The following is a 14625-nucleotide window of genomic DNA, read 5'->3' as shown; positions in this document are numbered from 1 at the left end:
TTGCAAAAAACAAAACATATTGTCATTGGTCTAATATTTTAAAAAGATAATGGTGCCAGGCACATGCTGCTTGAAATAGGGACAGTCCTGAAACATTTGTAACTTTATTTCTGGCAAAAAATGGGAAATGCTTTGTTTGCAATGTTTTTTTTTCCCCACTGTTCCTCCTAGGTCTAACGGTGCTGGCAGATGTGTTTCCAGACCAGATTTTACAGAGGCTGCTTGATGAGTATCAGGAAAGCCCTCCGGAGGTGAAGAAACATCGCTCTCTTGAGACCAGACTGAAGGTTGGGGAAGTTCTGATGAGGGCCAGCAGGGCACTAGGTCAGTGAGCATGTGCTGTGCTTGAATATGTAGGAAGTCATCCCTTTCCTCATAATATTCCGCTCAGGCATTCCTGGCTTGATCTGTTCTAAACATGCAAGAGCTTTTCAAGTGATGGATTAAATTTACTTCTGACAAGAGTCTAATTTAAGAATGAAAGATCTTAAGTTTGAGCAGTAAAAACACCAATATTTTCAGTACTTTTGTATCATTACTTTGGTTTTAAGAGAAGTGGGCAATTGACAGAACAACAAAAGTGAATGAACAATTTATAAAATTATTGATCTAGCACTTTGGAATCATAATGATGGCAATGACCTCGTTAACTAAATAATACTGTAATGTTACAATGTAACATCCTTTTAAATGACAAATGATGATAAACATGAACGGAGTTTTCCTGTGGATGGAAAATAGCTAATTAGTGGTAACTGGCTTTGAAATCGGTATGCAAAGTTAAAACTGACAGAAGCAATGGAGGTCTTGCATGCTGTCATGTCCTCACTTGCATTAGTTGTTGCATGCTTGGTAATGATTAGTGGAGTGGGTCATGGCAGAGAGCTTCTGTGGAAGATGACTGAGGTCTTAACTATAATGCAAATTTCTTCACTGAACTAAACTTGCAAAATTAAGACCCTTCTTCTGTTCTAATACTTTTTTTGTTTGGTCCTGTACAAAGAGGAAATGGATGTTGATCACTCGACAAGCAGTGGCAAGCTCCTATTTAACAAGACAAATAGTCCGTTCTCAAAGTTGTTCACGCCTAGCAGTTGCTGTTTGCCTTTGTACTTGTTCCAAGAGTGGGTGACTTACTAGTGACGGAGACATGAGCCAAAAAAAATGTAGTGTTTGTTTTTTAGGTAATTCTATGTAATTCTGTTGGGAAAGTTTTTTTGGTAAAAAACGGTTCCGTAGGCAAATTTTGTTTCGGTGGTCATGTCCTGAACTAACAAGTGAGCATTCCGGTTATGAGAATAGAAAATCCAGGGGTTAGAGTTCAAAGTTTGGGTGAAAAACTTCTAACTCTATTTATATATACCAAAATGTCTATTTTCAAGAGCCATTCGTGACTTTTCTTCCCTCGTTGAGCATGCAGAACATGTTCAGGTCAGGAGGAGGAGGTGCACTGGTTCACTGAAAACATTACAAGCACATGGGTACCTACAAAATCATAGGGGTTAGCTATCAAATCAGAGTGGTCCTTCTGATGTGAAACAAGCCCTGGCACCGCTGGTCACCCTTGACCCTTGACCTAGACTTGAAGACTAATGTTGGAAGGTGCGCAAGGTTGGGCCTGTTCAGCACTAGGAACCAAGACGTCTAAGGAAGAGCAAGCTGATGCTGGAGGAGGTGCTGATGGACCAGATGGAGCAGTCGGTAGTGCCCTTCCATCTCAGCCCGAGTTTCCAAAATAGTGCCCCAGTATGGGAACCAGGGCCTTTGTGCTGTATGAGCTGCCATCGATTGGATAAGATGTTAAACTAAGGTCCTTACTACTTAAGAGTAGGGTTGTTAACCCTGGTTTCCTGGACATTTTCCCACCAGTGAGTTGCACAGTGTAGCCATCTGAGGTTCATCTTCAGTTCAGTTCCTGAAGCCACTCCTCACTCCTCTTCCTGATCTGTAGTGAGGCTTTCCGCATTTAAATTCTACTGTGCGTTCCTGGTGTGAGCTGAGCTTGTACAGTGCTGGGTGAAGTGTTTCCCCTGCAGCATGGCAAACGCTGTGAGATCTACTGGGATGGAAATGCAATATATTGTACTGTACTATAGTGCAAGGTTTTTTTTATTATTATTTATTATTATTAGTTGTTTTGATTTTATAACAAAAAGATCAGCCTGTATTCAAATAGAGTCCCTTTTCTGGTTTAGTCACTATTGACGTGGTGTAAAATAAATATTGTAGTCTTTCACAGACTTTAAACATAAAACACTTCAAATTTTCTGTGATGCACATTGATGCTTGCATGCAGCTTGCACAGTTTGTCAACAGCAATTAGCTAGTCAGCTCGTGAAAAGTTTCATTTGCGAAGTTGTGAAATTAAAATGGACAAGGGTGGTGTTGGAGAGCATGATGGCTATATCTGTTGCTGTTTGTAACAGTATTGCAGCATCAGGAAATTAGGTAGCAATGGGCTTCGCTATAGGAATGTTGTAGTAACTGTAATCAAATGCTGCAGTTAATTTCAGCATAGTTCATAACTGGAAAGTACTTTTGCTACAACAGACAATTTATCTAAGGTCCAGTGCATTTTACAAGTGTTGTAGAATGTGAATTGGTGTATTCAGGCAATCATGCAATGTACAAAGAGAAAGAGGCTAGCTTAGTGGGAAGCCCAGGTACAAGTACCCTCACAAAAAACAAAACTGTGTCTGTCTTGCCCTGTCTAGGTGACCTGACGTGCCATTATGCAGGTCCCCTGATTCACGTTTTCCTGAGAGGGACGCGGGATGAAGACAGCTCCATCCGAGCCAGCAGTCTGTCGAACCTGGGTGAGCTGTCTCAGAGGCTCAACTTTGCTCTGGGGCCTTTGGTTCATGAGGTAAGGACTTTTTTGGGGTCCTCTATTATAATTAACACACAGTTGTGTTGAATGAATGTTATTCTTTTTATTATTTTTTTTTTAAATAAAGCAAAAAAAAAAACTTTCCCTGAATAGTTCATTCTCAAAGTCAGTGATTCATTGAATTGCTTCCTGGTGTAACCTGTAGTAGCAAGACTCTGTATGCTTGTTTCCAAATGAGTTGTTTAAGCCGGCAGAGACTTTTAATTGTGCTCAATAATTGATTGACAAATATTCAAATATGATCATATATGTTTCTCTATTCAGCTGTGTATGGACCTACTGTATTTGTTGTTAAACTCCTGCGGTCACCGATGGAGTGATGGTAACAGAAAAGGCAATCAATTCCCAAGCTGGACTATATTTCTTACTGAAAAGGTTCTAAAATTTTGTGGGATTCCAAAATGCCACTGCACACCACTTCCCTTTCAAAGTTAATTGCCCTTGCAGCACTGATTTTTATGGTAGGTTTTCATTAAAGGTTCAATATTTAACTCTGCAGGAGGGTATGAGAACATCTGAATGATTATTTAAAATAGCCTGACCTTTAAGGCTTTTTGGATCCAGAAAAAGAATCTGGTGCTGTTTTGTAAGCATAGACTTGTAGGTATTATTGGCATTGCAGTGGTGGGTTCAATTTAACCTTTTCTACTCTTCAAACAAGTAATTCTTTTTTAATTATGTACAGACATTGAACTATGCACTGAGGCACTTGTAGATTTGTTAATGAAGAACTTAATATGAGCTTCAGCAGCAAAGTTAATACAACCTGTGCAGTCCAACAAAGCATTGAGTATGTATCATACCATAGAAGGATAAAATTAGTATAGGAAATGTACAACATTGTTTTAATTACTAGTCTTTTCTTCTCTAGGGCAGACAATTTCATGCAAACCTTTTTGGTAACACAACCAAAGAATCACTTTTGACGTTACATTCTTCATTAGCAAATTTAACAGCATTTCTCATTACCCAGAGGCCCACTGAAATGTGTTTGTAGTCCATACCCCTGAATCTAAAATGCTTCATACCAGAGTTCAGAATGTTGTATTTTCTTATTTTTGAATTTGATATCGCTACCCCTTTCTTTGAGCATTATTTTGCCATTGTGAAGAAAGGTAGTTGCAACCAAAGTGCCTAGTTGAAGCTCTGTTAGCCGGTGTAATCACCATAATAACAGACTCCACTCCATGTTGTGTCTTGTATACAGTATACAGTCTGAAGTACATCATAGGATTTTGCCATCATCAGTGGTCAGTCACAAGCTTTGAGATTTAGATTTTGAATTATTTCAGAATCATGGGCCTTTTAATCTGCAAAGGAGAGTAAAAATGTGTAGCTTATTTTGGGATAATCAGTATCTTTGTACTGTAGATTCCATGTAGATTGCCTGTGGAGAAGTTTTTTTTTTACATTTTACTTTCATGCTTTTTTATTCCTTGTCACATTCGCAAACTAGTCTAGGCTAGGCAATTTTAAACAATTTCTAAAACAATTTATACCTATGTCAACAACTACGGTCAAGTGTGTCTGCATTCAAGGACATCAGTGGAGCATTATTCATGACAATTACTCTGTCCCACCTTCTCAGTGCACATCAACACCAGCATCCTGACAGTCTACACAGGTCTCAGAGCTGTCAGGCTGTATCGTATCTATATGACCTCCAGGCTGAAGTGAAATACTCACCTAATACAGTTCTTTAATTGAACCCCCAAGATCACTGGCTGTATTATAGGGCAGTTAGAAAAATGCCATGACTTTTCATGTCATTTGTAATTTGTACCTACAAAGGGTACAGACACAGGTTTAATTTTAATTTTATCTGCAATGAAAGTTGTTTCAGAAGCGATGAAATAATACAGAATACGCTAGCGGATGAGCAGCTATAACAATCCCTACTTCTTCACCTTCACACTTGGGCACATTTCTTGAACTCAGCAGTCCTGTGTGTTGCAGTGGTCCCTGGTGATAATGTTGAAATCAGCATCTCTGACTGGTCATAAACCCTGTTCAGTGCTGAACTCGAACTTCTCGTGGGTGAAAAAGGCCTGACTGTTTGTCAATAGCTGTGAAAGGCATGGTTATCTCAAAATAACATGGTCTGTTCTGGAAAGTCCTACGTCCAGATAATCTACACTCTTTGTGTTATATTACCATGACTATGTGTAGTACATAAACATCACAAAAAGACATCCAGCATTTCTTTGGAACAAAACGAGATTCATTTGTTTATCAAAACCAATAAACCACTTATGAATTTTCTAGAGATTGCAGTGATGCTCATAACAGACGAGAGCACAAATGAAATTTATCTGAACTCATTCCTTTCTAGATTGTGGCTTAGTTGAGTGGTAACAACAGAGAAAGGTGACTTATTTGTACTATTGCAAAACATCTCTTGTACTACATTACCGTTGATAAGAGTACTCATTCCCATCAGTGGAATTTAAAAAACAATAGAAGAGTGATACTGTCCAAACCCAACAAAGAAAAAAAGTGAACATTTCTATACCTAGACTCATGAGTAATTATTTCCAGCTTTATCCAGACAAAAGACTAGTCTGTGTCCATTGTTGGTCTTAGCCAAGATTTGGTCTGACTTGTAGTTTGTTTCACAGTGTGACTACATGGCAAAAATAAGTATTGTTGGATTATTCTGTGCAAGTCTGTGGCATCCTTATAAAACAAACTGAAAGCTGTCATTAGGTAGACTTTTGACTTGTTCAGTTTTTACTATGATATGCTAAATGTTTTTACGTTCTGAATTTGCTGTTGTAAAATGAAAGCAATTGAATATGTACAGTATGTTTGTATTAACCTGTGGGTTTTAATAAAATAACTCTGCTAGCAATGTTATAAGCTTACCTCTCAAATAAAACATGGTTTGAAAACAGCATTTAGGATGATATAATTATCCTGAAGTGTAAAGTAATGACAGGAACAATGGAAGTGATATAAAGAGTTGATTTATAGGAACGTTGGTATTTTCGTTCACTTTTTAAAATGAGTGACCAGTGTTGAGGGCTACACGTTAATTTACTTTCACAGATATACTTCCAGTGTTTTATCAACATGGGATGCCATAAATATGAACGTGGTGCAATATTTGATGCAATTATAGTTCAACATCAATACACCTGCTGTGGCCTGGTTTCTCTTTTGGAAATTTTGTCCACTTCCTGTTATCTGCTTGAGGTTCTTCCTAATTCTAGTACTGAAGCTTCTGAGGGGAGGGGCAGTTAGCTCAGAAATTATATTATGCAGTCTTATAAAAACTGAAAGGAGTCAAGTGGTTAACTGAATGGGAATTAAGGTACTGAACAAGTGGCTCTTATTCACTGTTAAGCACACAGGCAGCCGTAGAAATGCAAACTGGCGTTGCCAGCAAAGCTGTCTCCAGTGATGAAATGGAGACACGGGCTTCTGTCAGCAGAAGTGGGATGGAGTAGAGAGAGTTTAAGAAAGACAGGCTTCATTGATAGGGGGCTGCCTGGTCATTGAATGAAGCGTTTCATGTGGTCTGATGCAGGGGGGCGAAGGGGTGTGAGAATTGAACGGGCAGCGCCTGCAGTGAATTGTGTGTATACTTAAGGATACCAACCTAGGAAGTGTTGGCCTTTCTTTCTGGAGTCCGAGGCCTGCGAAGGAATTTTGTGTCCCGGGAAGATTCTAAAAATAAAGCCACGTTGCTAGGGATACGAGAAAGCTCATGCAGATGGTTCTATAACATACAGACTAGCTCTCTGCTAATTATTGAGCTACATTGATATTTATGAGAAGAAGCTGAGTAACAGTCTAATTTCATTTGAAGAGTTTATTGATTTAATTTTCAAGCTATTAGTGCAAGCTATTCAACTGCATCTCTGACTATAGATTGTGCATACCAACATACTTGTTTTTAAATACTACGTTATAATAAAGCCTGTAATAAAGAAAAATCAGTATATACAATTTTAAAAGGGTTATTTTTGAATTTGTTACCTTGAAAAATGTATTGAACTCTCATTTACATTTGGATTTATATTAATAAAAATCGGTTGTTTTTTTTTAAGTATCTGTATTAAACCCACAAATCTTGAAAAATACGAAACTGTCCCGTATGATTCCAAATTGTAACCGTTGCCATCACTGTTTTGTGCTCTGCAGTTGTGTTCGTGTTTAACTGCAACCATTAGGACAGACGGGGAGGCCGAAGTGCGTAGAGCAGGTGTTCATGTCATTGCCCTTCTCCTGAGAGGACTGAGTAACAGGGCCACAGAGGTAAGGAGATTCCCTGGTGCCACCTGCATTTCTTACTCATCAAAACATGAAACCAGCTCTTTTTACTTTATGCTATATTGCAGTTTCAGATAAAGGGGTGCACAACTAATTTTTTTGTTTTCATAATAACCGGACAAAGTAAATTAAGAAATTACTGTATATTCAAAGGAGCAACATACCAGTATTTTAGAATGTGGATCATAAGTCTGATAGGAAACACACACACACTTGGAATGTGCAGACTTTCTTAGGAAAAAGACAACATATCAAGCCTCACAAGGCTGTGTGAGGTGGCTTTTTCCTTGGTTCCTTTGATTTATCCTTTAGGGAGTTCAGGGAAGCCCTTTATTAGTGGTCAAAGTGAAAATGAGCAAAAGTGTCCCCAATCCAGTCCTTTCATGCACTTTATCTTGCTCCAGTTTGCTTCCAGTTTTGTGTGGTCAGCGTCACTTAAAACGATTCACACATTTGACACTTCTAAGGAGGCATATTTCCAACACTCCTACGATTGGGTGTTGGAGGTGAATTTTCATGGTCCATGTTTTGAAAATCTTTACTTGGCTTTAATGGCTTTAACTTATAACTTTGAGCTGAGCGTTTCCAAATCAGAGTGTTTGTAAGCTTTTGGTTTCTTTGTGTAATTATCTGTTTGTTTGAAATGAATAACGGGGTTTTGGGGCTTGCTATAGAAAGATCGCTCAGAGCTCAGACATCATGACTTTATTAAACATTTGTCACCTGTCCTCTCAAATATATTCTGTACCTAAAACAGTTTTAGTCCCTTTATCAGCTTCAGGTCAATACCTGTCAAAACTGTTTGATCCCCATGGTAAAAGACAGGTACTTTATCTTTTTCACTCTTCATCTTGACAGTTGTGACTGTATCAGGCTTATGATGGGGAGGGTAAGTTGACTTTTTAGCTAAAATAAGCATATGAAAGTTGACTTTCCTCTAGGTAACAGTGCCTGGGAATGGAAATATATTGGATGTCAATTCAATTTTCAGAGAATTTTCAGCATTACATGCTATACTTTTGAGATCCTGTCAATTTAGACAGAGTCAATTTAAATGTGGACTTATACTAAACAGCAAAGGCAGACAATCACTGCCTTAATCTACATTTAACCCAAGCCTTATAGTTAGTTTTAGAAAGGAAACTACACCCCTGAGAGAAATGTGTGTGACCTCAATGTAACTTAGTGTTTCACTAGATCAAGTTGTGAACTGTTCAGCCGGGAAGTGTCATCTTTGGACCAGTCTTTGAAGTGGAGAATTTGGAAATCTGTGTGATGTAGTAGTTGGGGTAGTTATTGGTGATCATTGTCTGCAAATGAAAGCTGTATCCCAATGAGATCTTTGTATTTATGCTGTGATGATTCGGAAGTGAGTCAAGAGTGGGTGTTTGAAGGGCGGATGTAACACCATGCTTAGCTCTTCCCCAGGACCAAAAATGAAACTGTTAGCCTTGCAAATAAGGTCTCTTGACCGAAATTTTGGCACCTGCTTAACCATACTGCTCACAAGGTGCCCTGAAGGATAGAGGCATCAATATAACTTGTTTTCCCAGATTTTCAATTCCTGTATTGCCAAAAAATGGTTCCAGCTCCCTCCTTGAAGTTTAATGACTCACTTTCTGTTGGAAACCAGAAAGGTATCACACATCCAAGACATTTTGTGAAGCAGACTAGTGTGCACCTTGACATTTGATGATGATTAATGAAGCACAGGAGGGAGAGGCATGAGAGAGCAGGTCTCAGGTTTTAATTTTCCTGGGAAAGCGCCTTTTGTGAGGATGGGGTTTAGACAGGTTGGATTTAAAGGTCTATGGGAATTCCTGCAGTTTCCAATCTTCAAATTCATGATTCAGTTCTGTCAGTTGATCGTATTTTGAGCAAGCCAGAATGCATTATCCTAAAAAATTACACAGCTGAAATGGAGAGTAAACTTAAGCCAAACCAGAATTGTTTTTTAAATCATTATTGTCTCATTTCCTTATTTGTGTTTTTCGTAACTACACTATAGCTTTCATCCTTCTCTATTTGTAGTTGACTTAGCTGTGCATCCGTCATGTGAGCCGCCTAGGGAAACCGAATAGCCACATGTGCTGTCACATCCTAATGTATGCTTACCTTAATGTCTGATTGTTCAAAGAGGGCTGTGAGATATTGCTGACTGATTCAAACAAAAAGACCTAAAATCACGGAACACTGTGAAAGGCAAGTCCGGATGTGTTGTATAGTGGGATTGACCAGTGAGGGTTTAAATCTGCCAGAGGTTACCTGCCTGCCTGGGGGTACAGTGATCAAGTGGAAGAGTGCAGGAGAAGGGGCAGCGCCTGCAGATGCCAGCGTGCTTGATTTGCCCGACTAGGGCGTTCTTTTGCAAGGCTGTTTACTTCTCAGGCTGCGCAGGTTACAGGCTTTTGGTAATGCATTAATTGCCAGAAGCATTTGGGAATCCTGGACCATTGTTATATGGGCTGTAGTGTGGATAGACCTGGTCAGTGTTAATTCTGATCCAACTGAAGAGAAACATGGCTGTATTTATAAACATACAATGCCAGTTTGAAATGAGTTAATATTCAAAGGTAATTGCACTGATACTGAGTACCCTTTTTCACGCAGCTGAAAGTCTTGAATTTGAGTGGATTGGGATTGATTTGGTCCTTTTTATTTTGATCATTGTAGAATTCACCAAGTAAAAACGCAAGTCCACACTCTGTATACATTTCAGTTTACATGTCTACTGGTACAGTACATTCTCATGATGTACGTATGGAAGCTTCCAAATGAAGCCTCATAAGAGCTTGCTCTTGGCTATTATTTTTTGTTTACATTTCACTATAGAGTTAAAGTAATTGAAGTAATGTTTTGGTCACAAGTTAGTGCCTATTGGGATTTTGTCCGCTGCTGGGTATATCCATGCTGATTGAGGTTACATACACCATCACTCTTTGTTGGTGGCAATAAGCAGCATGTTCTCCTGTGGTATTTACAGCTGTTAGCCTTTGATTGGCTGTTGTCTTTCTGTACAAGGGAACCCATATCATTAACTTGTGCCAGACTGTCGAACCTCACCTTTTTCAAGGTGTGGCAAAAGCAAAATTGGCCTCACATCCACCCTCATTGAAAGAATAGGAATGTTAGAGGATTTAACGGGGAGACGATTAGTACATTTATATTTACTTATTTATATTTTCTTTATTGATATTTACTGAAAAAGTTATTTTTTTTTATTTCTGACTCTTTTGATCACTGGATGATTGTATCTTACACTAGGTGACCATTCCTCTTTTTAGTCGTTTCAAATGTCCTTAACTTAAACGCACAAAACTTTGCTGAAAATAAGTAAACTATCTCCGTAGTTTAGCAAAGTGCAGTAGGATGTGTTTCAGGGCAGCAGCGCTTGGGTTTGTTATGCATTTTAATTTGTCACGTTGTAGTTTTATCATGTCTCTCATCCCATGTACGTGTAAAAGGTTGCATAAAGTGGAATGAGCCAAGTGGAATTAGTACGTAGTGTGGCCCAAGGTCTTTGATGGGAGGACAATAAATAATCTCACAAAACAATTGCCATGTTATTAATGTCTTGTTTTCCTTGCAACCTTATTTCGGTCTTTTTTTGTGACATGTTAGTATTCCACCATAATTTCCTTTAATTACCTTCCTTCATCTGGTCAATTGTAAAGTTTTGCGTGAGCGTAAAAAACTAATCAGGCATCTAAACATTGCTTTAATAACATTTTTTCTTACTCAAGGGCATGTAAATGTCTATACAGAGGTTATTGTATAGAGAGCTTTCAAACCAACAGTATTTTATGTATGCATGTATGTTTTTAGAAAGATGGATATCACATTTTTTTGTGAAAAAAACACTCAGAAGCTCCCTCCCCCGTTTACACTTTATTAACTTTTAGGTCACGAAAATGATGTACTTGAAGAGGACGCTGAACAAGATGATAAAAATAGCTGGAAGTTTTTGGATATTCTCTGGAAATAAACCTTCCCACAAAACTTTAGCAGCTTTTGCAAGCTGTTTCTTGTATTGACAGACAAAAACGGCTGAAATGAGTGCAGAATCTGAGATCCTGTGGCTTTGTTATCCTTGGGAGAGGTGATAAAACACTTGAATAGGATCCATCCTATTGAGAAATTAGATCAAAGCTTTCCTTCGGAAGACTAATTTGCATCCTTTTTTCCACCTCAGTTTTCTTACTTTTATTTCTGATCTAATTGACCACAGATCTGATCGGATGGCAAGATACATTCAGGCAGTGACTTGTTTGTTCTGTTTAAAAGTATTCATCTTTTCACTGTAACGATACTGAAAGAGACTAAGCCAGTGCAGAATTTGGGGATTGTGACTGTCCTTCTAACAGGTCTTGCCCATCTAAAATCCATTTTTGAACTGCTTTTAACTGGGTTATAAAATAATAAAAAAGGCTAAATGCATTTTCAAGCTAGCTGCTGGTCACATTGTGTTATTATATTTGCAACTGCTTTTTACTATATTGTCCACTAATATGTGGTGGTTAATTCCTTGATCATGTTTGAGATCCCAAATTTTTCCTCACATCCTCAGCACATAGTGTCAGAAATCTGTGTCTACATGTGTATTCAATGTGTGAGGATGCAAAGGTTTTGCAAACCTTAGATTTCTGATGTGTATTCCCAAAGGTTGCCTGTAAGGGAAGACTGAAACTAATTTAAGGGGTTTTCCAATTGTTCTCCCCATTCAGGGTGGATGTATTATAATCCTGTCTTACCAAATTTAAGTTGTTTTTTTTATTTTTTGTATCCTTTTTTTATTGAATAAAGTCCAGTTTATAAGGTGGCAGGGTGTGTCTGGTTCTATGTGAAAAGGGGTATTGTCACTTAGACCTAGTTAAAACAGAAAAATGGACACAAAAACTAAACTTGTCATAGTCCTGTAGACCTATTGTACTATAAGGAAAGAAAACTGTTGTTTGACAGCCTTTTCATTTAAACATGGTGATTCCTTTCTCAGTCTCACAGGCCATGTAATGAAAACTGCCTCCCTTTCATTTCTGTAACTACAGTTTCAAAGAGCTGTTTTGACATTATAATAATGCACTCTTCTCTTTCTTCTTTATAACAGACTGTTAAATGACAATATGGCATTACCTTTTGTTTTCATGGGAAGGAACTCTGGTAGAATGGTAACATTACAAGTGTTTGGCAGATTACTGTTTAAGTGACAGAGCTGGTAGCTTGATTTTGGTCTAGGAAATGGAAGCTAACAGTTTTGACATTGTGTTATAGATTTTGATTAAATCAAATTCAGTTGGCAAGATATTGTACTGGGGTGATACCTGTGTCGATCCTCCGTCTTAATGTATTCTCATACATTTTGATTGAATATTTTATTGGGATTTTCACTAAGATGTTTTTTTTTTAACCTAGCCTCATTTCTTTTTTTTTTTCCTCTTTCTCTTTCGGAAAAGTTCACAGAGACAAATCGTTTAATTACAGTGGAAAATAGAAAAGTGCAGCAGGAGCATTGTAAGGCTTTAGTCATGGTAAAAGATGGTGGAGTACAGTAATATGGACACATGGTATTTGTGGAAATGTAGAGTAAAGACATGGCAGAGGCTCAGAATCGCCACGCACGTTCTTGAAGGCTAACTTTAATATGGGATTCCTTTACAGTTGTTGTATTCATTATCTCCTCTTCCTATCCTGTTCCATAGCTGAGAAATGTGAGAAATGTGGGCGCTGACTTTCCTGTGCTTTCCTGTGCTCCGCAGGTCCTGAAGGACGTGCTCCGGGATCTGTACCGCACTCTGAAGTTCGTAGTGCGGAATGACCGTGATGAGGTTGCTGTCCTCCACGCCCAGCTGGCCCTGGAAGAGCTGGATGATGTCATGCGGAGGTTCATCTTCCCGGAGCAGAAACTGGAGAAGAAAATTGTAGTTTTACCGTAAATATCTGGACCACATGCCATCCTTTCGGAGCTGTTTGGAGCTGTTCTTCATCTTGTGGTGAAGACTGTTGGTTGCATGTGTCATTTCCGGAGTTTCTTTGGAATGTGTGTTAGGAAGTTAAGGAGTCTATGGTGGTTTTTTTTCTTTTGGGGGGGAAAAAAGGGGATTTCCCTAAACCATTTTCCCCAGTGCTTGTGTGACAGCCAAGAGGCAAACTGACATTTCAGCTTCTCTAAATCTACCCCCGGACAAGCTACAGTACAGAGCTTTTCACGGTTTAGTCAGCAGGCTGAAACTTTCTCTCCACTTGCTTGTGTACATATAGGATTTCAGAAATTTTGGAAAACTGTGACGGGGTTGACATAAGAAAAAAATATTATTAATTTTAATAAAAAAATATTCAAGAGTTGTAAGCACTTCACTGTCTTAATTCAGTTCCTAATATCTGACATTGTAAGTTTATTTTTTTCTGTTTCATTTTTTATGTGTGATCACCAATTGTTTTTGTTATACTTACCTCATTTTTGAAAAGCGGATTGTGTTTTTCTCGCAGCTACTAGGTGAGAAAATGTTGGCAGACTCTTTGAACCACCTGTCTTTCTATAGGTCCCTCCCTTGCGCAGGTGGTTCAGTGATAATTGTGTGTCCCACACCTACAAGCACCCAGCTGGCCACAGGGATCTTGGGAGAGCCGAGAGAGTAGCAGTGTAACTGTGCTAAGGAAATAGCTTGGGAATTTGACAAAGTCAACGGAATTCTTCTGAATGAACAGTGAAACATGAATGAGAGGAACAAATGGAAAATACATGGAAGAACCGGGGAATGCTTCTTTACTCAAAGGGCTGTGGGAGTATGGAACAAGCTACACAGCCATGGTGGTGAAGCTGATACCCTGGTTGAGAACCTTGGATCAATCAACTGCCTGCTCTTGTTTGTTGCACATCTAACCTTTCAGCTTATTGCACACCTTACCTTTCTTAGGAGTGCCTTGCAAGAGAGAACCCTGACTGATTAATCCCATCCAACCCTCAACCAATCGCTCACTTCCATTTGGGGAATTCTGGCTGCATTTGGCTAGTGACATAATAATAATAATTAATAATTGCTTACACTCCAAGCGCTTTACAGGTAACAGGGATCCCCTCCGCCACCACCAGTGTGCAGCCCCACCTGGATGATGTGATGGCAGCCAGAGTGCGTCAGTACACTCACCACACACCAGCTCTCAGTGGGGAGGAGAACAGTGATGAAGCCAGTTCAGAGATGGGGATTATTAGGAGGCCATGATTGATAAAGGGCAATGGGAAATTTGGCCAGGACGCCAGGGTAACACCCCTACTCTTTTCGAGAAACACCCTGGGGTTTTTAATAAACACAGAGATTCAGGACCTCAGATTTCTGTCTCATCAGAAGGGCGGTGTGTTTTTACAGTATAGTGTCCCTGGGAATTAGGACCCACATAGACTGCAGGGTGAGCACCCCCTGCTGGCCCCACTAACATCTCTTCCAGCAGCAACCTTAGTTTTTCCC

At 39.1% G+C, this 14625-nt stretch overlaps 1 protein-coding gene across 1 annotated transcript in view; it reads left to right on the top strand.

Annotated features, from left to right (window-relative positions):
* The window catches only part of tango6 (transport and golgi organization 6 homolog (Drosophila)), a 39964-nt gene extending 26454 nt beyond the window's left edge, over positions 1-13510 (top strand). Inside the window, exons 15-18 of the mRNA XM_088939240.1 lie at positions 172-324; positions 2715-2866; positions 7037-7150; positions 12919-13510. Of these exons, the coding sequence (XP_088795366.1) occupies positions 172-324; positions 2715-2866; positions 7037-7150; positions 12919-13095 (596 nt within the window). The 3' untranslated portion in view covers positions 13096-13510. The remainder of the gene's footprint in view (positions 1-171; positions 325-2714; positions 2867-7036; positions 7151-12918) is intronic.
* The last annotated feature ends 1115 nt before the right edge of the window (positions 13511-14625 follow it).

The sequence above is a fragment of the Atractosteus spatula genome, chromosome 21 (assembly GCF_055471065.1).
Source record: "Atractosteus spatula isolate fAtrSpa1 chromosome 21, fAtrSpa1.hap1, whole genome shotgun sequence".
In the NCBI taxonomy this organism is placed as follows: domain Eukaryota; kingdom Metazoa; phylum Chordata; class Actinopteri; order Semionotiformes; family Lepisosteidae; genus Atractosteus; species Atractosteus spatula.
This window is presented reverse-complemented; position numbering and strand designations above follow the sequence as displayed.